This window comes from Zootoca vivipara, chromosome 13 (genome assembly GCF_963506605.1).
Source record: "Zootoca vivipara chromosome 13, rZooViv1.1, whole genome shotgun sequence".
Lineage (NCBI taxonomy): Eukaryota > Metazoa > Chordata > Lepidosauria > Squamata > Lacertidae > Zootoca > Zootoca vivipara.
In genome coordinates, this window is record NC_083288.1 from 31,787,193 (window position 1) to 31,813,210 (window position 26,018).

The 26,018-nt window shown below is 41.9% G+C and overlaps 2 protein-coding genes across 2 annotated transcripts; both read right to left on the reverse strand.

Annotated features, from left to right (window-relative positions):
* Positions 1–9,313: 9,313 nt before the first annotated feature.
* Positions 9,314–17,066, reverse strand: LOC118077512 (vomeronasal type-2 receptor 26-like). Its single transcript, XM_060281200.1, has 3 exons — positions 17,049–17,066; positions 13,109–13,235; positions 9,314–10,212 (listed from the first exon to the last, which is right to left on the reverse strand). The coding sequence occupies exons 1-3, from the start codon at positions 17,064–17,066 to the stop codon at positions 9,314–9,316; spliced, it is 1,044 nt and encodes a 347-aa protein (XP_060137183.1).
* Positions 17,067–24,545: 7,479 nt separating this feature from the next.
* LOC118077511 (vomeronasal type-2 receptor 26-like) lies at positions 24,546–25,445 on the reverse strand. Its single transcript, XM_035101120.2, has one exon. It carries the CDS (start codon positions 25,443–25,445, stop codon positions 24,546–24,548), a length of 900 nt encoding a protein of 299 aa, XP_034957011.1.
* Positions 25,446–26,018: the final 573 nt, after the last annotated feature.

The following is a 26,018-nucleotide window of genomic DNA, read 5'->3' on the forward strand; positions in this document are numbered from 1 at the left end:
TACGTAGTGACGCTGTGCATGTGTGCTACGTAGCGATGCCCCGCCCCGGGTGCGCGTCATATTTGCACATATTTGCGGCTTCCTACACCAGTGCCGCCACTGAGGCAAAGCCCTTCTCCAGCCATTATTATAGGACTAATGTAAAGAAGCAGAAACCCTTCCCTCCTCCTATTGCCTGGGCAACCCCTAGAAATTCCTGAATGTTTAGTAAGAAACCCTTGAGTCATGGAGACTGGTGCTCAGTCAGACTGTTTTAACTCTTCCTGTGATTGAGCTGCTCTCTCCCTCATCCTCCTCTCTGAAAAGACTGGTGATTAAATGTGCAAAAGTATATGGCTCTACTTATGCATTCAAAACAATACATTGAGGGTTTGACTTGAAGAGGGGGAGAGGGCATGCTAGGCTCACATTGCTGCACATGATAGACCCTCTGTCCATGTTTTCCAGGGACAGTCCTGGATTTATAGAAACCGTCCCAGTTTCTGATTTGACCCTGAAATATCCCCACTTTTCTTTAGGATGTTCTTATTTTCATTGGAATATATATATATATATATATATATATATATATATATATATATATATATACACACACATACTATATTCAGCAGAGAATTGTGTCCCTTTGTTGCTCACTCCCACCCTTTGCAAACAGAATTTTATTCCCATGAAGGAGAAAAGCATGTTTTCTTTGAAGAATAGCTATGATGATAAACACGATAATGAAGTCTATGCAGAGGACTGGATAAACTACTTGGAGGTGTTAAAAATACACTGTAAAGTAGAGCTACCGAAGTTCAGTCGAGTGTCGGTCTTTCCTTATTGGATAAATTGGGGGCGCAAAAACAGCATTCTGATAGTGTAGGATTCAGGCTGTTGGACAGGCACCCAATCTTAAGAGAAGGATTGCCACATTTTAAGAAAGACAAGATTTTAGTTCCTTCAATAGTAGCATGGATAATAAGCATTATGGTAACCCTTCTATCACAGTGATGGAAGGATGGAAATACTATATATTCTCCTGCTTCAGAACCATTAAATGAACAGAAGTCTTGACCTGCATGGAATATGGTTTCTCTAAGTCTGACACCATCTTTGTGAGGATCAAGAGCAGGCCTTTAGATTCTACAGGAATCAAATTTTAACAGTGTACACTTCTTTTGAAGAGCATGGTCCAGGGGACTTCTGCCAGTGGCTCTCCTGCTCAGATGTGGGCCCTCAGCAGATACATGATCATGTGACACCAGCCCTTGAAGTTGTTCGTTTCTTTTTCTTTTTTCTTTTTTAACTATAATAGGACGTCGTAAGATAAAGTAATGATATGTTGTTACAGCTGGAAACAAAATTTCTTTATATTTTCGCTTGTATAAAATGATTAAAAACTTTAACTTGGCTTCAAAATGCGAGTTTTTGGCTTTTTTAAGTGTATTTCAAACAGATCTCAATTTACCAAGCTAAACATCAACCAATCATAAAAATAATTGCAGATTTGGATTCCTCATGTGCAATAACATACTTTTAGAACCCCTCATTGAGCAAATTAGCAAAAAAAGAGAAGTCCTTAAATGACACGCCCTATTGGGGCAGTGTTTCGGTTGTGTGCGCGCGCATGCATAACTGTGTGTAGGAGTTGTGGTTATTGGCTTATGTAATGCGGTAGGAGAGCTGAAAAAAGTTCACATCTGGCAACCAATACACGCCTTTGGTTTCAGATAGTACATGGGTAAAAGTAAAGTTTTTTTATTTTAAAATCTCTTTATTTATATATTTTTTAAAATATTACAAATATTACAAAATACAATCAAATAAACAGAAAAAAGAACATACAGAAAAAATAAAGAGTAATAACGAAAACAGAAACATATAGAACATAAAATTCCCATCCAACCCCCTTAACAAATAATGCATAGGAGCAAAGAAAGAAAAAAATCAAAGCAAATAAGACAAAACATAACAAAAACAAAAATTGACTCCCTAAAGTTTATACACCACTTCCCTTTGTTTAACTTTCCCTTGTCTTGCTTTATCTGAGTTATTATTTACATAGATTCTCTATATTTCCCTACACATCTTTCAATTCAAGCCAATCACCAATTCAATATTCATATCCTCTTTGATCAAATAGTCCTCAACATACTTCCATTCAGCTTTACACTTCTGTTTGGGGATATTTCTAATTGTAGCAGTAAAGGGACCCCTGACCATTAGGTCCAGTCATGACCGACTCTGGGATTGCGACACTCATCTCGCTTTACTGGCCGAAGGAGCCGGCGTACAGCTTCCAGGTCATGTGGCCAGCATGACAAAGCCACTTCTGGTGAACCAGAGCAGCACATGGAAACGCCGTTTACCTTCCCGCTGTAGCGGTACCTATTTATCTACTTGCACTTTGACGTGCTTTCAAACTGCTAGGTTGGCAGGAGCTTGGACCGAGCAACGGGAGCTCATCCCGTCATGGGGATTCGAACCGCCGACCTTCTGATCAGCAAGCCCTAGGCTCTGTGGTTTAACCCACAGCGCCACCTGCATCCCAAGACAAGTCTAAAAAATGCAGGACATTTTTTTAAAAACAACCTTCTAGTGTCTATGGTGGCTCATTTACCAGAAGTAATGTATTTAGTGTTAACTCTGGAAGTGTACATTCGATTCTGACCAAACTAAGCCTCTTGATGTGACTTAGGAGGCTTATTTTTTCTTTTCAACCAGATAGTATTTACTGTTGTCTTATTGATATTTTGAATTATGCTTTAGAGATAACTATACACTGATTTTATTATTTTTTTGGTGTAAGCTGGCTTGATGTATTTTATGAAAGTGCGGGTTATAAATATTCAAATAAATAGCCTGCTCAGGACCAGGTTCTTTGAGAGACGTCCTTATCTCATATTTTTCCAGTAGGTCACTGCAATTTATGGGAGTGCTTCTTCTTTAAATTACAAAGATCCCAGACTCCCACTTCACAGTAACTGAGAGAAGGGCTTTTGGTTTGGCTGCTCCTGTTATGTGGAATGGCGTTCCTGTGGAGATGTGACATGCAGTGCCGGATTTACGTATAGTGGTACCTCGCAAGACGAATGAAAGTGTTTTGCATTTTTTTTGAAGACTCGCAAAACGAAGTCATCTGTGGCTGTGCTTCACAAGACGAAGTAGCCGTTGGTCCTCCATCTGGCCCGGGTGGGCAGCACAGCCGACAGCAGGCCTTGTCCGTGCCTCCATTCACCCCTTTCCTTCGGGGTTCATACCGCAGCAGCCACCCCCGCCCACCCACTGGCGCTGCTTACCTTGAGGACTCTGCCATCCACGGCCGCCACTTCTGCCTCCTGTGGCGGCGCAGCACTCAGACATGGCGGCCTCCGTGGCTCCTCCCTGGCGGGCTGGCGGGCTGGCGGCCAAGCACGGGCCGCTTTTCTCCCTCAGCGGTCTGGCAGAAGCTGCAGTGGGGCTCGCCAGGCAGCCCTTGGCGGCAATAGCGGCGGCGCCTGAAGGAGCGGAGGCTGTGGCGGGGGGAGACCCCTGGCCCTCCTCCTGCTTTCCCCTCCCCAGAGCCTTAAAGACTTCTGGCTGTGGCTGGTGAGTCGGTGCCTTTTTTGTGCTTTTTTTTTTTTTTGCCCATAGGAACGCATTAATTAGATTTCAATGCATTCCTATGGGAAACAGCGCTTCGCAAGATGAAATTTTCTCAATACGAAATGACTCGTGGAACGAATTTATTTCGTCTCGCGAGGTACCACTGTATAAGCTAAACAAACTCCACTCTCTTATACTTATAAGCAGGTCCACTAAACAACAATTTATCAAGGTAAACAAGCAAAACAGCAGCAAAAACTAATATTTTGAATTTAACCAAATACCTAGATAGAAAGAGACCGAAACAGATTAAAGAACGAAAAGTCTTAACAACAGTTCTCACCTCGTTTTCCCACTTTGGCAGTCACTCCCTCTCTGTCTCTCACACAAAGAGGGCTCATTCTGTGCCAACAGACTCTCACCCTGAGGCTTTTGAGTAACTTAACATCTTTTACTCCTACTCTCCAAACTATCCAGGCTCTCACCCTGAGCAATATAAATTGTTGCCCACTAGCATTCACAGTAATAAACTTCTCTCCCTTATCCACAGTAGCAACAGAGAAACACACACACACACACACACACACACACACACACACACACATGAAAAAGGTAGCAATAAGCCACAGCTGGTGTTTCTCTCTTCTTCCCCATCCCAAGGAAGCTCACAGACATCAGGGTCTGTAGAGCTGCCAGCTAGAGACATGCAAATGGATTTGCTGAACTCCCCCATCTTTCTTCCCAGCTGGCACAAACAGCATTCAGAGTTTTGCCTGTACATGCCCAGAGAGGGAGACCATTAGCTGGGGGCCACCGCTGAAAAGGTGCTATGTGCAATGCCTGCTAATTTGACCCGAGTTGACACCAGGTCAATGAGCCTTGGAGGCCAATCTTAAAGACTGCTTCAAATGGGTGCAGATACAGAAAGAAATGTGCTCTAATCCAAGACATAATTTGGTGAGGAAGCTCTGGCCCATGGGCCAAATATGACCTACTAGGCCTGTCCATTTGGTCTGAACTACGGTCATGTGCCCCATATATGATGTCATATATTACCTGTTGGGCAGGTACCAATGTGGCTTTAAAAAGTTATCCATCCCTGGTTTAAGGCATAAAGTAGATCTGGGAAGCCTGAAATCTTGGCTAGCATGCCCAGACCTTGGGAGTTGGCAGTGGGGTAATTATTCTCTTTGAATCCTTCTTCTTCCAAGGGCCCAGCATTCAAGGCTTCCCAAAGGCTCCCACAACAATGCTGTACACTTTTGTACATTATTTCCTGAGTTCCACAGATTGCGACCTTTCTTTGTTTTCATGGATTTTCAAAACCCTTTGGAGAACAGAGGAAGACTAAACGAAATGCTTGCAAGGTGTGCAATGTTTTTCTTTACTTCCCCAACAGCAAATGAATCACTTCTCTTGAGGCTAGTCTCCCTGCAGAATGCTGATGTTTTCTGGTCCCTCGATGCCAACGTGCTCAGCATACATACTAGGTCTGAGTGAAGCAGAGATTCTGGGGGAAATGCCTACTCAGGTAGGACATTTGGAAAGCTCAAACGCTGTTCTGTGTCTTCACCTGGATGGGCCCTTGAAGATGGAAATCATTCTTGGATCCATCCTAGAATGATTTCCAAGAATGAGACATTGGAGGTGTCTCTGACAGGATGAGCGAGAATCACTTGCTGCCCCCCCCTTCCCTGCACATAATATCAGGTGGTTCAAACTGCATGGACAACAGTTCTTGTTCTCTGGCTACATGTCCACTTTGCAGAACATAGTGATGCCTGGCAGCTATTAGAGGCAAAAGCCGTGGGATGGCTCCATGAGAGCACAGGTGAGTGTGTGTGAGAGAGAGAGGGAGAGAGAGAGAGGCAAACAGCTTATAAGAATAAGGACAATAGTGGTGGATATACAAAGGTGAAGGGGGCAAGGAAGTGTGGAGGAGGGAAATCAATGTGTGCATTTTAATTTGTCATTTAGCTTGTAAAATAAATTGTTTATTTATTCTGTAGTTAGTGTGATTTTTACTGCCATTTTTACTGTGTTTGCTATGTAGACAGCTTAGACCTGTCAGGGAACTGCTTGCTGGTGCTAGACTGAAATAATCATCTCGTATCCCTTTTTGTTGCAGGGCCGAAACTTGCTGAGTGTGTGAAGGCTGGGAATGGCTTCTTGGGATGTGACGTCAGTGCTGAGGTCTTTGGGATCTGAACTGCCCCCTCTTGCCAGCATAATCCTTATATATTTCACTGGAGTTTTGGCACTTGCTTTTTCTTCCCTTCAAGAATATCTCACTGTTCCACCTGCATGCCTATTGTACTTTCATGAGTCTTTTGGACTTACGGTACTTCAGATGTGTCTCTCTTCCTCAATAGGGTAGAAGCTCTTCAAAGATGCTTTAACTTATTGCAGCAAAACCAGTGGTGTTCCCTATGGACTCCATTCATAAACATGTACTGAGAGAGTGGAGAGACAACTGTAATAGGCAACTGGGTTGTGCGTGGGAAATGTTTTGGGAGAACATGTTCACAATTTGAGGAGGGCCGGTGCTAGGGTTTTTTGCACCCTAGGCGAGATCACCTTCTGCCCCCCCCTAAATAAAACATAAAATAGAAAATAGAAAAAATAGAAGAAAAATAGAAAATAGAAAAAATAAAAATAAAAAATAGGGAAAAAGTAGAAAAAACAAAAACAAAAATAAAATAAAAAAACAATTGTTCCTCTCCTCCTCCTCCTCCTCCTCCTCCTCCTCCTCCTCCTCCTCCTCCTCCTCCTCCTCCTGCCTGCTTCCTCACAGCAGCAAGCGAGGACAAAATTGCGGACAGCACTCACCGTGGGGCCTGCAGCATGCCCAAGCCACACATCTCAGCCCCTACAGGCTGTCCACTCTCTGCCTCCCCCCCAGCTGTAGGGCAGCTGAGGCCCCACAGCGCACCCCATCCCTATGGGCACTGTACACCCCATCCTGTCCCTATGGGTGCCACACGCCCCATCCCGTCCCTCCCTAAAGGCACTACATGCCCTGTCCCATCCCTATGGACGTCACGTGCCCCACCTCTATGGGTGGTTTGCCCCAGGAGCCTGAGAGGTTTCCTCCGCCGCTGGGCAGACTGGTAGACCTTTGCATGGCATTTTAAGGATGAAATCACTTAGCAAACCTACATCAATATTTCATCTGATTGGGATACAAGGCACATTGAAACAATATTTCCAGCCCAGTGAATCTGGAATGCCTAGTCAGATTAATGCACTGTGAGTTAACTTCCTCTCTCTTGCACACCATGTCCTCTTGAGAGTTTCTGTTGCCACCTGCATCACAACAGGAAGATTAATGAACAGGGCTGACATGTCAGTATACCACAGAGCTCTATCAGTAAGCAGAGACTTGGCATTCGAGAAACTGCAGAACGGTCCCAGAGCTCTTTTCCATTATTCTAATCTGACTCAAGATCCTTTTCGAGTGTAAACTATGAAGGTTCTATGGCTTTTCCTTGCTGTTTTTTCAGGAATGTTCCTGGTTTCTGAAATGTGGGTTGTTGGTAAGACGTCCATCCATTTTTGACACATTCAGACATAGCTTATAGGATTGGGGCAGGGGGCCAAGAGGTGGCCCCCAGACACTGGCAGTGCTTCCTTCTCCGGTACCGGGGGCACAGAGCAGACGGGGCGGGGCTGGTGCGTGTTCTGGGGGCGTGGCAGAGGGAGCCGCCATGGCGCCCTCGGGATTGCGCTGCCCGGGGCGGAACGCCCCCGTCACCCCTCCCTTCATACGTCCCTGTCTCCAGAGCTTAGAGGACTCCAACTCTCATCATCCCCATCAGCATTGTCAATAACCAGGGATGTCGCGACAAAATCTAGAGGGCTAATCATTAGCCAGCCATGTTACAGATGTTTAAAGTGATGGGCTTGAAGGAGAAACTGCTTCAAAGTTTGGGAATAATTAATTCATTATGTTGCATTCCATATCCTATGCCCTTTTAAAATGTGTTGTTCTTTTTTGTGGAGGGTGGGGCTATTGGTTTATTATTATTGGTTTATTATTATTATTATTAATTTTGTGGTTTTATATCTTGATTTCATTCTGTGAACCGCCCTGAGTCTCCTGGGTATAGGGATGCATAATAATAATAATATCCTTCTCCACCCTCCACCTACTGGTACATTTTTTACTCAGTGCATTGCATCTCTTCTCTGCCAATATAGCTAATAGCCACAGATAGATACATGCAGAGAGCTCAATAACACATCTACCCTCCATGAATTTGTCTAATCTCTCTTTACAGTCAGTTTGGCTACTAACCAAGAAGCCATAATCTGGGTGGCAGGATTCCCTAAATTAATTAATATTATTATTTTGAAGAAATGCTCTTTACTGCCATTCCAAAACAGCTGCCCCTTGATTGTGTGCCCCCAAATTTTAAGATCATAGGCAATGGAGAAATGTTTTCTTCATTCACATTTAGAGATGGAGGAAGATTCCATTTTTAAAAGGGGTTGTTTTTTGGGGTAGGGGGGGTGGGAGAGCAGAGAATTTGTTGCCCTCCACCCAGTCCACCTTTGCCCACAAAAGGTGTGTGTGTGTACCATGTCATGTGATCAATTATGTGGGACCCAATTATGGATGCGGGTCTCTTTGCCGCCGCCAGAGCTCAGCGCGCTTCCCCAGCCAAGCAAAGATACTCGCGGTGGCAGCGCTGTCACAGCGCTGCCGCCGCGGGTCTCTATGCCCGGCTGGGGAGGTGTGCTGAGCCTCCGGTTGCCGCCGCTGTGAGGGGGCGAAGCGGTGGTGGCGGCCAGAGGCTCAGCGCACCTCCCCAGGCAAAGAGACCCACCGCCATGGACGCGGGTCTCTTTGCCCGGGGAAGTGCGCTGAGCCTCCGCCCGCTGCCAGAGCTTAGCGCACTTCCCCGGGCAAAGAGACTCGCGGCGGCAGCGCTGTCAGAGCGCTGCCGCCGTGTCCACAGGCGCGCCATGGGAGGGCGGCGGGTGGCGGCGGGGGTTGGGGGCAAGCTGAGCAGCGCCCCCAACATTCTAGCGCCCTAGGCCGTCGCCTAGCTTGCCTAAGTGAACGCGCCGGCCCTGAATTTGAGTTAGGGGTTGGGTGAGTTTCAATAAAGAAAAAAGCGAGCAGGTATTGTATCAAAGCACAACAGTTACTTGCCTCAAAGTTAAATTTTTTTTTAAAAAATCCTTCCAGTAGCACCTTAGAGACCAACTAAGTTTGTCATAGGTATGAGCTTTCGTGTGCATGCACACTTCTTCAGAGTGTAGGCAAAGGACTTATCAACTGATATATGTCACGGTGAGCTACAAATCCCATGATGCTGAGTGAAAAAAGACAATAGTGACACTATGCTGAGCACTGTTTTTGCCTTACTAATAGTCAAAGGTTAGGAGGACATCTTGCAGATGAGCTGAAGTCAAAAGTGTATGTGTGAGAGAAGAATCAAGATACAGGGACCCCTTGAGAATTTGAGCAGCAACATTTGCCTAGGCAAGCACTCATGCATAAATACTCATAGCATCCCTGCCCTCACTATTTCCAGGTAACACAGATAAAACCAGGTAATAGAATCATAGCATGGGAGAGTTGGAAGGGACCGGGAGGATAATCTAGTTCATCCACGTGCAATGTAGGAATATGTAGCTTTCCATATGGGGATTGTACTTGAAACCTTAGTGTCACAAACACCATGCTCTAACCAACTGAGCTATCCAGTTGTATAAGCATTCTCATACTGTATTATTATTATTTTCTTCTTATTAGTATCTCCCTGTTATTCAGCTCTGGCCTCAGTACAATGATGTAGCATTTAGGGAAAAATATGCAACCAAGCAATCCAGCACTGGAGGACAGGATGGAGAAGATTTCCACAGCCACCATGTATTTTCCTTTAGTGCTCAAGTAGGTTGGAAGAAAGGTTATCCAAACACTGCAAAACACCAACATGCTGAAAGTGATAAATTTGGCCTCATTGAAACTGTCTGGCAACTTCCGGGCTAGGAAAGCCACAATGAAACTGACAATGGCCAGGAAGCCTATGTAGCCCAAGACACAGTAGAACATGGTAGCTGAACCTTCATTACATCCTAGTACTATCTTTCCATGCAGTGTGTGCATGTCTCTATCTGGGAATGGAGGAGATGTAAATAACCAAAGAGCGCAAATGCCTGCTTGAATAAAGGAGCAGGAAAGGACAATAGAATTTGCGAGTCCTTTCCCCACCCATTTCCTCATCTTGGTCCCTGGTTTGTTTGCCATGAATGCCAAAACCACAGTGATGGTTTTTGCCAACACAGATGAAAGAGCCACAGAAAAGATGATGCCAAAAGTAATTTGTCGAAAAAGGCAGATGATCTTTCCAGGTTGTCCAATGAAGAGCAAGGAGCAGAGGAAGCAAAGGAGGAGAGAGATGAGGAGGATGCAGGTAAGGGTCTCATTGTTGGCTTTGACTATGGGAGTGTCTTTGTGCTTCATAAAAGTTCCAAGTACTAAACTTGTGATCAAGGAGAAAGAAATAGCCGTGATAGCTAAAATGCTCCCTAACGTTTCTTTATAAGAAAGGTGGACTGGAATCTTGGGAATACATTCAATTTGGCTGTTGTTGGGGTACCGGTCATCTGGACAACTGACACAGACATCCATGTCTGAAAAAAAGGAGGAATGGTTTAAGTATTTTAAAATGTTAACCAACACCTTCCTAATTTTTTAATGTTCTTGCAGTTCTTTGACCAACACTAGGAGAAAGGATTCCCATAATTTCAAAGAGAAAGTGAGAGTGTTTAGTGAACATGCAGATCTGGTAATGGCTAAATTTTTTTTTGGTGACCCAATTTTTGTGTGACACAGATTTCTTTTCAAGCCATGAACATAGAAGGTGACCCTTGGAAATGCTGGTTACAGGTAGGTAGCCGTGTTGGTCTGGATCGAAGTAAAATAAAAAAAATTACTTCAGTAGCACCTTAAAGACCAACTAAGTTTTTATTTTGGTATGAGCTTTCGTGTGCATGCACACTTCTTCAGATACAGTGAAATGGAAGTTTCCAGGCACTTATGTAGAGAAGGGGTGGGGAGGGGTGGGGATGGGGAGGGGGGATCACTCAGAAGGGTGGTGGAAATGGGTGATTGATTGACTGATAGCTGTTGATGACCGCAAACGACTGCAAATGGTTTTGCATGAAAAAGCAAGGGTGGAGATGGCTGAAGATCGCTTATCATGTATAATGAGATAAGAACCCGATATCTCTGTTCAAACCAGGTCCCTCCATGGTTTTGAGCTTGGTGATAAGTTGCAATTCAGCAACTTCTCTTTCCAGTCTATTTCTGAAATTCTTTTGTAGTAAGACAGCTACTTACTACAAAAGAATTTCAGAAATAGACTGGAAAGAGAAGTTGCTGAATTGCAACTTATCACCAAGCTCAAAACCATGGAGGGACCTGGTTTGAACAGAGATATCGGGTTCTTATCTCATTATACATGATAAGCGATCTTCAGCCATCTCCACCCTTGCTTTTTCATGCAAAACCATTTGCAGTCGTTTGCGGTCATCAACAGCTATCAGTCAGTCAATCACCCATTTCCACCACCCTTCTGAGTGATCCCCCCTCCCCATCCCCACCCCTCCCCACCCCTTCTCTACATAAGTGCCTGGAAACTTCCATTTCACTGTATCTGAAGAAGTGTGCATGCACACGAAAGCTCATACCAAAATAAAAACTTAGTTGGTCTTTAAGGTGCTACTGAAGTAATTTTTTTTATTTTACTTGGAAATGCTGTTCTTTGTTAGTCTTAATCTTCATGTGTAATTTACAAAATTGCTATTGGTGTTATTGGGATAGTGTATATGGAACACTTTAAACACCCAGAAAGTACTTTTCACGTGCCTAATTATTAATATTGTATTTGAGTTTGGAGAGTCCTTTAATCCCAGAGCATGGTGTGGAGACACATTGCACACCATCTGAAACTGTAATAGTTTGGGTCTGGTCAGTTCCCGGATGGTGGACCATCCATGAAGTTTCTGAAGCACACTGACTTGATTCTGCTTGTGGAATGGATGCAAAAATGGAATACAGTACTTGATTCATTTACAATGGATATGAACATTTAATCATGTATTGACTTAAGTGACATTCATCTCAGTGGGACACATGTGCAATAAGATAATGTCTCACAGATGAAGAAAATTAGCTATCTCTCCTTACTGGTGAGTTGTTGGGATGCACTGCATATACTTGGGGTGACCAAGCAGAGAAATGGGGAAGTGAGAAGAGGATTGCACCAAATTTCTCTAGCGGGAGGAGAAATTTTATGCCTGCCCCTCAATGTTGGGCTTCAAATCCCCATTAGCAGTAGCAATATCAGAGCATCCTTCTTCCTGTTTAACCAGCCCAAAAATGATGTGGTTTTTTTGGCTGCTGCTGTAAGTGGCCATCAGCTGTGTTGGCAACCTGTGCATTATTTTGTCTTTACCACTTGAACCATTGAGTGGGGGAAATTGAGGCCACCACAACGTATGGTGCAGAATGTTTGGAGAAAATTTTGCAAAGTGGTCTGCTTTTTTGCGGGGGGGGGGGGGGAGAAAAAGAGAGAGAAAACAGGTCAGCTTTATATTCAAATGCAAACCTGCTTCTTAATAAAGAAAGTCTAGAAATCCTAACAGTCTGGTTCAAAATAAAAGCCTTTCTATTGTTATCTTTAAATAATGGAATCAACAATTCCTACTAATGTTAAAAATAATATAGTGATCTACTGCTAAATCACCATTTACCTACTTCCCATTATTGGGGAAGCCACAGAAGTGAAGGCTTTAGGTGACAGTCTTCCATGAGGGTTACTATATGTGAATAAACAAATCAAAATTAGTTTGGGATACTGGAGATAATAAAAAAGCTATTCCCTTTTTATCTCAATGATGGCATCAAGCCATACACATAGTTCTGAATATTATACATGAAAAAAGAAAAAAAACATGCAAGTTGGTTGTTCCCACTGTCTATGCAAATTGCACTAATCATCACATGTGTAGTTTTGCTAAATCTTACTTATAATTTTGTAATAGTTTTGCTCTTTCACATCCAGGTGGACATTGTTGCCTGGGGTGTGGTATGTTTGTCCAGTTTGGGCTGGTCCACCAACTGTGCCCATTCCTAAATGAGGTTTATCTGGCATGTAAACATGTGCTCATTACATTGATGATGCATCACTGCAATGCAATTCACCTGGAGGTTCCTTTGAAGATTTTGAAATTTCACTTGTTCCAAAATGTGGCAGCTCATATCTTATTCCGAAGTAAATATTAGGAAGATATTTCTCTTCTCTTGAAGCTTCTACTTCATTTCCAGACCCATTTCAAAAACTGACTGATAATCTTTAAAGTCTTACATTTCTTAGGCATGCACGCGCGCACACACACACTAGCAACCTCCCATTTGAATTGATGAGTGCATTAAGATCTGCTTGGAGGGTTGTGACACTAGGTGATGTTGTTTTATGTTCTGTTCCCTATGTATTTTATAAAATTTATTGATTACTCCTCCTACCCTTCTGGTGTGAGATCTTTCCTTCCGGACACCGAGCACAATCATAGCAGCAAAATCTCTCTCCTTCCTTCTTCTTCCTGCTATAGCCAGGATAGCAGTTGTCATTGCATATAGAAACTGGCAGCGCCTGGACAGAAACATGAAGGATTATTAGCAAGGCCAGTCATCCATTCTACACAAGCACATTGCCCCCATGCACCAAAATTGTCAGTCTTTATACCAGCCAGAATTAAAAAGATAACTGAAAGGCGGAAAACTGCACTTCATTTATCTCTCTCATTCAATTTGCTCTACATCAAGCCATGGACCTACAACAAAAGGTAGTTAGTCTCAAGTGCTGGATGATTGAGGGGAGACTGCAGTTTGCTTGTAAGTCAGAGGTAGCCAAAATGCTGCCCTCTAGACATAACTCCAATCAGTGGCCAGGAATGATGGGACTTGTGCATTGTAGAGGGTTTCACATGGAGGTAAATGCAAAACTAATTCCTTATATTTATTTATTTATTTATTTAATTGATTGGTTTGATTAATAAGAACAATGCTTCAGTTCATCAGAAAGGCATTAATCAGAAAGGCATTGCTGCCCTCATGAAATTTCAATTAAGATGATGAAGCCTCTTTGAGATGAGGCCTTCTTCATGAAATAAAGAGATTCTGTGAGATTTCAGAAGAATTAAAGCTCAACTGCAATAATATGTTTTCAAAAGATACGTCTCACCTGATTAAAGCTTTGGTGCCAGACAATTTGGTCATCATGAATTATTAACTCTTTGCCTGGAGGAGCCTGAGGTTCTAGCCTTCCAACTTTTACTCTCATCACTGAGCCATTGGGAAACATCATCCAATTTGTAACATCAAAACTGGCCACAATTTCTCCATTTCCATCAAAGTGCACAATTTCTCTAGCACTATTATTGAATGTGATCCTACTTAGAAAGTGATGGACCTAATTTAGAAGAGTATATTGACAAAGGGATAAATAATGATTCTATGATTCTAGGCCCCCCAAATACTGTATTCCAATGTTAGCATTCTGTCTGGGTCTTCTTCTGTGTACGAGATCACTTTCTATTGCTTCTTGTTGTTCCTGCCTATTAGGCTACAAATGCTTGGCCCATTATGGAGAAAAAGTCATTAGTGAATACCCTCATCCCCAAACAGTCGCCTACTGCTGGAATTGTTTCATGCAGAGATAGAAGTGCCTTTATTTCTGGATCATAAGCTAATCTGTTCTGTAGCCATTGTATTTAATTGTCATTACCTGCCAGGGTTGTATATTCTGAATGTCAAATTTCCTTCCTTCTTCCAATCCTCTGTATTTGGAGTTGGATTGGTATATGGCCTGCAAAGCATGTGCCACAGCATAGACAGCATTGTAGACATTGTAGCTGTGGCCAGTCATGTCCATTTCAAACAGAACTCCAGGAATATCCTCAATCTTCTCCTTTCCAGTGCAGATTTCATTCTCCTTTTCCTCCTGTTCATTAGACTTTAATGAGCAGCCGAATGCCTGTTCCCAGAAGTCCTGAATAAAACCATCTCCTTTGGCCCAGGAAGGTCTTACTCCCTTAATGAACTTTTGAAATCTCAATGGCTGATTTGAATGAACACTGAAGGATATGGAACCATGAAAGGCTTGCATATCCCAGATCTTTTGAACAGACAGTGATTCAAAATCCCAGTGGGATGTAACAATCCACACTTTGCCCAGAGGTGGCAGTGACAAGAAAGGTGCTAGAAATAGCAACATTCTCATAACCTGAAAGGATGGAGGTTCTCCATATACAAAGAATACACTGACTTTTCTCTCCATGAGAATATCATAGTTTTTCCGCTGCTGAATAAGCAATTCTATCAATTTATCCACATAATTACATTTTGGTATTCTTACTATGAAGGCATAACATATGCCATTCTGGGACAGCATTGGCACCATGGTCTGTAAAAACTGGTCCCCTTTGTCATCTGCCACAGCCAAGAGCCCAACCCATGTCCATCTGAAATGCTGAAGTAACCTCACAGCTCCCCTGTATTGGTAGGCTTCGTTGGGAACCATCTGGTACAGAAATGGAAATAGCATTTTGCCATGTTGTACTGCCAGAAAGGACCCATAAGAGAGCTGAAATAAAACATGTAAGATTTTTTTCACACAATAAAAAAGTATGTCTTTGTATCCCAGAGTTGGAAATGGTCCTGCAGGCAATCAGGTATTTGACTACCCATGATTTATAGCTTTTCATCCCTCTCCTTAAAGAACTCCAGGAAGTACCCTTTGGTAATTAGTTCTATATCTGAACTGCAGTCACTATTAAAAAGAGCCTTCAAATGCTGCTCCAAAATCTTGTCCTGCCCTCTGGGGCAGCAGAGGACAATTTGTTTCCTTCTTCATTGTCACATCTATTGAGAAATTTTGTACTAAATACGGTATACCCAGTTCCTCCAACCTTTTGCTATAATGTTTTCTCCCCATTCCCCTGAACCATTGTCTCCCACTGAACTTGTTACAAGTTATCTTTATCTTTCACAAAGAACAGCACTGAGGATTGGACATAATACCAAACCCGAGGTGTGCTAACTGTAAATAACATCCAACTATTACTTCTCATTACTTAGAAGCTATGGTTGTATTAATGTGGCTTGAAATTGTATTAAGAGTTCTTTTTTTGCAGCTGTATCACAGTGGTGACTGTTAGTTAGCTGTTGGTTTACTGTATTCTTGAGGTCCTTTTCAAGTGTACTATTGTCCTGCCACTTGTCTCCTATTCAAAGCTTTGCTTTTGTTTATTTTCATTTTGTTAGTTTCCAAGCAGTTTTCCATTATCTATTTTTCCATGATCTGTGAATCAATCTGACAATATTACCATATAGTCTGCCGATTGCTAATGAAAATAAAATGGGCAACTTTTTGAATCTGTGCTGAAATCAAGACTAGGGATGTAGGAAGGAATAATTTCTGTTCCAACCTGTATTCATTGCCATCAGTGCTATTTATAATAATAATAATAATAATAATAATAATAATAATAATAATAAATAATTAATGCCCATAGTGGCTGGGGAAACCCAGCCAGATGGGCAGGGTATAAGCAAACAACAACAACAACAACAACAACAACAACAACAACAACAACAACAACTTATACCCCACCCTACTGGCTGGGTTTCCCCAACCACTCTGGGCAGCTTCCAACAAGAGATTAAAAATACAAAAAAATCCATTCCACTGTCACTAAGAACAACTTAGTCAGTCAATCACCCACTTCCACCACCCTTCTGAGTGATCTCCCCTCCCCATCCCCACCCCTCCCCACCCCTTCTCTACATAAGTGCCTGGGGACTTCTATTTCACTGTATCTGAAGAAGTGTGCATGCACACGAAAGCTCATACCAAAATAAAAACTTAGTTGGTCTTTAAGGTGCTACTGAAGGAATTTTTTTATTTTACTAAGAACAACATTATTCACCTGTCTGTCTGCTGTGCCCAAATTTTATAATGATGTGATTAATGATGTTCTTATTACAAGGCACCACATCATTTATTTCAATGCAATGGTCATTCATTTCAGTTCAAAGGAAATATCAGAAAAAAATGAATATGTGTGTTTGCAGTGCTTTTTTTTCTAAAAAAATGTTTAGGGGTACTCTCATTTTCCTACTCATGTGGAAATACTGCCTCTCAATGATGCCAAACTTAGATTCACAAAAAGTTTAGGGATATGCATACCCCTGTGTCTTCCCAGAATAATAGCACTGTGTGTTTGTCATCAGGACTGAAAACAACAATGGTGAGGTTTCCGGCTATGTCACGAGTCAATGGTGGTCGCTCTTTGCTGCCCTCTGTGGGCAGCAAGGGGGTTCAGGCAGAAGAATGCCAGGATTTATGGGGCAAAAATCCCACCAATGTACTCCAGTGGGGTCTGGGGAGCCCACTGCATCTTACTGTGCCACACAAGCCCATGTCTGCCAACTTGAAAGGCAGAGTGGGTGCAACCTGGAAGTGTGTCCCTGCCATGGATGAGCATCCATCTCTGGCATGATTTGTGGTTGGTTTCTCCATAATTCGGACAATTGGCATTAATCAAGAGGTGCTCCTGGACTGACATATACTAATGGGCTGCCGAAAGGACTGGGCCTGGCTCTTTGAAGGTATCTGAATGTTTTCTTTGGAAAAGGAAGGGGGAGGACAAGGTGCTTTGTGCTTTCTTATGGTTTTCAAATGGCCTCCTTTTTTCTTGTCTTCTCCTGTATAATGAAAGAGATGTGTGTAGCCGCTGCTATGTTATTCTGTTTGTTATTTTGGAAAAGAGGGGGAGGCTTTTGATTTATGCTCAACAAGGAATTTAACAAGGTTTTACTATGACCCCCACTGTGTTCAGAGGAAGAACTCTAGAACAGATTTTTAATGGTGGAGTTTGTGAGTTATTTATGGCTGCAGCTCAGATGCTAGTCTGTTAACAGCAAAAGGAATGGAATGTGGCCTTGTACCATCCATAAAAACACTGCAGAGAACTGAACAATGGAATATAGTAATTAACTCTCCCAGCACACCAGATCCTGAACAACAATGTATATGAAGGACTACACGTGTGAAATGGATTATTATTTTTTATAATATGTAATGAAGGTGCTGCTTATAAGGTGAAAAACATGGCCAGCTGGATGAATGGTTTAACGGCAAGTGAAGGATGTCAACTGGCCTCTAAATAAAAAAATGATGTGGCTATGTGAGGAAATGATGATGATCATATGTTTGGAACAGGAACGGGAAACCGGAATTGTATTAATTTAATTTAATTTGGTTTGATTTGTAATGACTTGGAAAATTAATTTAAAAAATTCAAAATTCAAAAGAAAAGAACAATGGTGAATACAGATAATATGTGCTATGTGAGCAAATGAGGATGATCATATGTTTGGAACAGGAACGGGAAACCGGATTTTAAGAAATTGTATTAATTTAATTTAATTTGGTTTGATTTGTAATGACTTGGAAAATTAATTTTAAAAATTCAAAATTCAAAAGAAAAGAACAATAGTGAATACAGATAATATGTGCTTGCCTGATTTCCTTTCCTAACTACGAATGAACATGTGAATTTCCATTTCCATGTGTGCTTGGAGTGGAATCCTCCAGCATCCCTCATCAAGATGGTGAGACACTTTTGTGGTATCTCTAGACCAAGAGTTTACCTGTGGAGTCTTGTGCATTGCTGAAATAATAGCCATATTGACAGAGATTTCAGAGATAGATCCACCAATGAAAGCTATCAGCTTGTTCTGGTCATCACAACAGAAGTTGGGGACAAACCGTTGTTGTTTGGAAAGCAGGCTCAGGGTGGCTTTATAGGTCATTCTTGCACTGAAGTAGCTATTGAGGATATAGAACCCCAGAGAGACGTTTGATAAGATGCTGGGATTCTCATTGATCTCTTTGACAGCAAATGCTAAAGCCAAAATGTGCTGGTAGTTCTTAGGCAGTGAACTGTAAAAAGAGGTACAGCCTGTTTAATAAAACAACAGCAAATCAGCCACAAAAATACATTTGTACACTTCATCATCATTCACATGCAAACTTCTGATACTGAAATGTAACTCAGTACTACAGAAGTTGAAAAAGCCAAGGAGATAATACAATGAAGTTAGAAGAAAGTAAGCTATATGAAACATTTATTCTTCTGATGAATATTTAAATGATCAGAATGTTTTGGAGTCATTCAAGGACTTAATATATTCTTCCTTGCATTGTTAGTTTTACTTTCTTTAAGACAATAATGTTGTGTCAACAAAACATTATAGTGTAATAAGGAGGATTTTATTCATGTTTGCTTGAATGTGACTAGAACCCCTCTCACAATCATGTACCATGTCACATTAATCAACAGAGGGACTGGGAAGGCATGACGCATGCAAGGGCATTGGGAGTGGGACTTGAATGTGTGCCTCTCTCTTGTCCACCCATTGAGCCTTGAACACGCCTGAAAACCTCATAACAACCATTTCAATTAATGAAGAAATATATTATACGATCAAGTCAGTTATGTGCAAGCAACAAATAATGGATCCTTTAATTCCTGAAAGGCAGGGACACATTAATGTAACTTAAATGCATCTACCATTTGCAAAAAGGAGACTTTCAAACCTCCATAAACTAACCTGCATTTGAAAACCATACTTCAGTTATGTCAGGGTAGTGGAAAGTGCCTGAGAGACAATTAAGCAATTACTTTTCAGAAAACATAAACTCCTATGATTTTCCCTGTGCATTAAAAATAAATAAATATTAATAACAAGTGGGGACAATACTATTCTTGAAAACCTATTTATCATATGCATACTCTCATTTAGGAGTCAGATTTGATTGATGGCCCCAATCCATGGTGCTTTAATATCCAAACACAAAGCCTAGATTGTCCCAGTGTAAGGTAGTCACGATTAGTTGCATCATGAAGGATAAGAAATAATGTCTTAATGATATGCACTCAGATATTGAGATCTGAACTATTGTTGAATGAGAGAGAGATAGAGGTGTGTGTGGGAAGGTTGGGGAGGGAAGGAGAGAGAAGGAACGAAGAAAGGAAGGAAGGAAATCTTACATGGATTCCTCAATCAAGGCCTGTGCTGGCTGTTCCAAGAAGGAGAGGTTATTATAAAGGAAGTAGACTTGAGAAACAATCCCACCAATGACAAAATCTCCTGACTGGTAAAATTCATGAGGGATAGGATGAGGATCATTATATATGGAGCAATTAATAGAATGAGTCTTGCATACAGCATGACACAGCATTACAAGCAGCAATGTTACCACCAATATGATTTTGTTGACAAAAAGTCCCCTCCAAACGTACATTTCCATCTACAGCACATATGAGGATATTACCAGTGTTGCTACAGCCTTCTTTGAATTTTAGTTGATTCTGCTGCTACATTGGTTACCGAGTGGTCTTCTAGGGAATTTGGGTGCCAGTCTTATATTTAAATGTAGATCCTTATCAATCTGTGACCTTCAAGAGCATATTCTTGTTATCTCCTCCCTGTATTCTTAAAGGGAGATCCGAAGAAGTATACCTTTTCCTTTTCTTAAAAAAATAGTCACGTGCTCCTCTTCATCTACAGGTATCTATTATATTGTTTTAAAGTGTAAGAAAAAAAGTGTAACCGTGAGGATTTTCAACCAGCTTGTCCAAAAGAATGTAAGGTACATGAGGGTAAGGCAGGAATGAATGTGTAAATCAATATCTAATCAATGTGGGCCTCTTTTTTACAGTAAGAAATTGAGAAGTGGAAGATGAATAGAGCAATAAGAATGAGAACTAGGATACATATGCAGTAGGGGGTTTGGGGGGGGAGAAGGAGCTTAAAATCATTACAGAAAAAGGTGATAGATGCAAGGGAGCAAATATAAGGAGCAAATGATCATAGAAAGAAAATTGGCACCATCTTACCTATGTCTAGATCGTGTTCTTAATAACATGTGTGATTTATAGCTGTCCTCAGATGCTGATTGTTCATCTTGCTAATGGACTCTGGATGTCAACTGTATGAGAAGATGAAAAACAGTAATTATGATTATATCTTCCCCAGTGTGTTGTTGGTCTTGGCAGTTGCAACATGCAGAACTACTAGGAGTTTCCCCCAAATTATAGAACAATTATTTTCTTCTTAGAAGGATAATAACTTGTTGGTGGAAATTTGCCGGGTGGCCGCAAGTTACCTTTTCCTGGGACTATATTTAAATATGTTGTCAGGTTCTTTTAGTATGCTTTTCTTCTGTTGTACAAATTTTTATGTAATTTTGCCAAATATACAGGTTTCTGCAATTCTGTGTTCCTTAATATAATGCATTTGTTAAATCTTTTCACTATGCGTTTCTGTGTGCACTTTAGTCTAGACTAGTACACTTTAGTTTATGCATTATTGCACGCATTACTTGGCTGCATTGAAAAATTCAGAAACATGAAAAATTTGAAGAATATTTGTGTTTTGGCCACATATTGTTTTCGATAGGTTGATCTTTAAATACAAACTAAATTGAATTTCTTCCTCATTCCTGGGTAAGACTTACTTCAATTGTTCTACCCATGCTCTACTATGACCCTGCCCACAACTGTGCCCTTGGAAGGTTGCTCATATGCAAATATGGTCCATGAACTGAAAATCCCTGTTCCCCATGGAATTGTGGCAGGGTGGCAGCTGTGGTATGGTGTGGCCATGGTGGAGAGGGCAGCTCCTCTCCCTAGCTTCAGCATGACAGGAGGGGTTGTTTCTTGCCTATCCCAATATGCTAGGAGCCAGGAAATGCTCACAAGGCTGCAAGAGCCAATCAGTAGTTAGCAAGGGGGTACAATTTCATAGAGGGCCTAGGTGAAGATTTCATTCCTCTGGGCTAATCCCAGGCTCTAAAAGCCAGCCATGGGGAGAGGGAGGCACTTCATGCACATTATACAGTGACCCCTGACAGTGATCAACCCCTACTATCCACCAACTGGTTTGGTTGATTTTAGGATACACACTCAATGCCTATGCCAAAACTGGCTTACATCTGTAATCAATATGAGTCATGGCCTGATTTGATCCCAATACTGGACACTTGAGTCTTCTTGCATGCATGCCCCCTTCCCATGGCTCCACGGGAGCTGGGCCCACAAATGTTCTTCAGTCCTGCTATAGTGACTTCTCAAGTTACCCTGTTCTCTGTAGTCATGCAAGGAGGAAACAGAGTGAACAAAAAGAGGAGGCAAGGGCATGGAAACAGCCGAGGAAGACTATTGGGAGTGAAATTAATCTATAACAATACAGTAGATTGATAATGATAAAAATACTGCTTTGTGTATATATGAGGACAATGAAATTATGCAGATATTTCAGAGAAAAAGTGCTTTTTCAGGAGGGATTTTCAATCAAAGAAGAAATAACAAGGTGGAACAAGAAGAAATAACAAGGCGAGACACCAGCTTTGGGATAAACAAGGAGCTCAAGTTGAGTTTAACTGGTTCCAGAAGAACAACTAATAAAATTTCTGTTAATCAGTGTGTATGTGTGGCAATTCCTTCTAGTTCCAACATGGCTTCAACAGGGAAGCATGGCACAGATACAGTCATACCTCGGTTTGCAACTGCAATTTGTTCTGTGGAGCCGGTTGCTGCCCGAGTTCGTCGTAAACCAAGGGGCTCTTCTGTGCATGCACGAAGCGCCGACAGAGCGCTTCTGCGCATGCGCGCACTGTGCATATCACTTCTGCGCATCCGCACGCCGCGGAACCCAGATGTAAACACTTCCAGGTCCACGGCGGTCGCAAACTGATCGATCGCAAACGGAGGCAGTCGCAAACCGAGGTATGACTGTATGTAGCTAACATAACATATAGATTGGCCTTATGTCACTGCTCAGCTCATAATTGACACAGGTTTTGTGATATGTTGAGGGAGAACATCCATTCTGAACCGTAGGCCCAAATGAGGGAATATAGGAGTGGTTGGATGCAGAGATACTAAAGAAGGATGTCAAAAACAACAGAATGGCCACTTCTAGTGCTTTATTAAGAAGGTGTAGACAAGGCAGCCTGCCAATTCTCCCAGGCTTTGCGGACACGGGACAGACACCACAGCAAGGAGATGGCTTGTCCCTGCCCAAGCAAATATGCACATATTCTTTATACACAAAGCAGCATACTAAGCCCATTCTCTATCCCTTTTCCCACAACACCCATGATCCCTGCAGAGAAAAAAAGACAACATTCTAATATAATTTTCTCCTTCAATGAGTGCACGTCCATATCTGGAAATGGAGTTGTATTTAAGTTCTTGAAAGCTGTGTAAGGCATTTAAAATCAAAGGCATCAAAGTTTTGGTTTGGCAGCATTCAAAATGTCTCTTGGTGCATCTGCCTTTCTTGCTCTAAGCCCACCCACTCTGTGCACCTGTTGAATGTCAGGGAGAACAATCGGGGAAGGTCTATCTTCAAACTGTCAAAACAACTTAAAATAAAAGCAATAATCTCTCCTCCCTCTTTTTCTGGAATCCTGCATACTTTATCCAGTCCCCCTATCTCTCTCTGATTGATCTGTGATATGTTCAATTGTCGTTTTGAGTGCTTGCAGCTCCATTTGGATATTTAAGTTGGTGTTAATCACTTTGTTAAAAAACAATTAAACATTGTTAGAATTAAAACTATATATATAGAAACAATTGAAAACATAAAACAGTTATACAGTAATAATAAAAAAGGACGGCACCAGGCCTTTCATTACAAGGATTCAGTTTCCAACAGCCTGTTGGAACGAGTACCAGTAAGTTTTCACTTCCCAGTGGCAGGACAACAAGGTGGGAGCCAGTCTAACTTCTCTAGGAGCAAGTTCCAAAGGGCCTCCCCTGAATATCTCACTTCATATTGTAGCCTTATTTGCTAATAAGGGTCCTTAAGTTGCGCCCAGGCAGGGACAGAGACAGTCAATAACGACACCGAGGGTTGAATCCAGAGGAAGAATTTAATTCTTAAATTTAAGAGACTCTTGGTGATCACCTTCACAACAAGAGTAAAGAAAGACAAATTTGCAAAGATTCTTATACACTTCTTGGGCTCCTTCTCCCCTCCTCAGGAATCCACTCTGTAAGAGTGTGCACGCAAGAGGGTCATAGGTTACAAGTACATATATGGATCTTCCTGTGTCCGGTCCTTCTCATAAACACATGCTGACTCAACAAAGCCTTCAGTAAGACTAGTTTATGCATCAAGCTAGCAACTTCCAGCTTCAGGCTGGAAGTGCATCCACTGATAAGCCTCTCTATGTCTTTTGTTCTGTCTTCCAGACAAGGTCAGCTATTCGGCCTTGATAGCAAGCTGTCTCACTGTTCCTTTTGCTTACATTACACTTTGACACACAGAGAGGCAAAGAGGAAGGCATTTTAAGGAGGAAAGCATACAGTCAGAATTATACAATGCAGGCAATGCAAATGATAGGATCAGATTTAGCTCAATAATATAATTAGCAAGTCTCTCTCCGTGTCTCCGGCAGCTAATGCACCATTCCCTCTGATAAGAGGATCCTTGCCAGGGATGTTTACCTTTTACATTGCCAGGGATGTTTACATTTTACAAGGATGCTCTGTCTTCCTGTCAGTTCTATGCAATGCCTCTCTCTCAAGGCTTTTACATCTTGGGGCCTCTGGCATAGCCGGGGAGGACAATAAGCAGATGGGCAAAGGGTGACGCAGAGTGCAAGGGGTGCTAGAAACAGTTTGGACTGTGAACCAGGCCCTGCTTTGGGATTCCTAGATCAACCTTTACTTGGTTCCCTCTCTGAGCTCATACAGGTATAATACAGGGATATATTCAATATGCAGCAAGGCATAATAAGCTGCGTTCAATTTAAATGGCCATCAATACCCCCTTCAATATGAGGGAATACGGTCTTAAAATAAACAGAGGAACATACAGTCTTTCATTTTCTCCCCCTTATTAGCTGCTCCCTGTTGTTCAGTTCAGGGCTCAGCACAATGATATAGCATTTTGGGGAAAAGATGCAACCCAGTAATCCGGCACTAGAGGACAGGATGGAGAAGATCTCCACAGCCACCATGTATTTTCCTTTGGTGCTCAGGTAAGTTGGAACAAAGGATAACCAAACAGTGCAAAACACCAACATGCTGAAAGTGATGAATTTGGCTTCATTGAAACTGTCAGGTAACTTCCTAGCCAGGAAAGCAACTATGAAGCTGACAATGGCCAGGAAACCCATATAGCCCAAGACACAGTAAAACATGATAGGTGAACCCTCATTACATTCCAGGATGATTTCCCCATCCAATGACTGTGTGTCCACATCTGGGAATGGAGGAGAAACAAATAGCCAAACTGTGCAACTACCAGCTTGAATAGAGAAGCAGGAAAGGACAATTGAATTTGCTAGTCCTTTCCCAACCCATTTTCTCATCCTGGATCCTGGTTTGGTTGCCATGAATGCCAGAACCACAGTGATGGTTTTTGCTAAAACGCTGGAAAGGGCCACAGAGAACACAATGCCAAAAATTGTCTGTCGGAGAAGGCAGGTCACCATTCCAGGCTGTCCAATGAAAAGCAAAGAACAAAGGAAGCAAAGGAGGAGGCTGATGAGGAGGGTGTAAGTGAGGGTCTGATTGTTGGCTTTGACAATGGGAGTCTCGTTGTGCTTCCTAAAAGTCCCCAGTATTAAAACTGTGATCAAAGAGAAAGAAATAATCAAGATAGCCAAGATGATCCCTAAAGTTTCTTTGTAAGTGAGATAGTTTGGGACCCTTGGAATGCACTCAGTTTGGTCCTTATTGGGATACTGATCTTCAGGGCAATTGACACAGGTGTCCATGTCTGAAAAAAGGAAGTAATGTTTTAAGTATTTCAAGATTTTCAAAAACATTTATCAAAAAGAAATAACTTTTGCACAGAGTGAAACACCCCCCCCCCACATTTTGTAATTATTTGACAAACTCTAAGAGAGTCCAGTAATGTCAAAGTATGCATCATTTTGTTTAATCTTGGTTTCACAAAGGTCATGTGGATTATAGTGAAGTGGCACTGTACATAGCTAAGAGTCCACCCCCCTGAAAACTCTTGATCACTATATCATTTTAATGCCATTCTTTCTCAGTCCTTAATGCATGTGTCACTAGCACAGTCTGAATCCAAGTGACTGGAAAATTATTTTTGGCGAATATAAGAATGAGAATCTAGACTTAACGAAAAAAATCAGAGACTGGGTCTTTTGGATATAAAATACTTTTTTATCTCCAACCATCTATTTAAAGGCTTGATGGGTATAACTCACACTAATAGAAACTTCTTCATTTCCCCAGATTCTTGAGGCCCACCAACTGTGTCCAGAGGAAACAGTGCTTGAGAACACAATATGATGGTGGCTCAGAGATGAAGTAAATGTCCT

Coding starts and splice junctions, on each gene's coding strand:
- LOC118077512 (XM_060281200.1), bottom strand. Junction 10,213..13,108: donor AAAGATCTCACACCAGAAGG/GTAGGAGGAGTA, acceptor CCTTTTTTTCAG/ACATGGATGTCTGTGTCAGT.
- LOC118077511 (XM_035101120.2), bottom strand. CDS start 25,445: ATGGACACCTGTGTCAATTGCCCTGAAGATCAGTATCCCAATAAGGAC.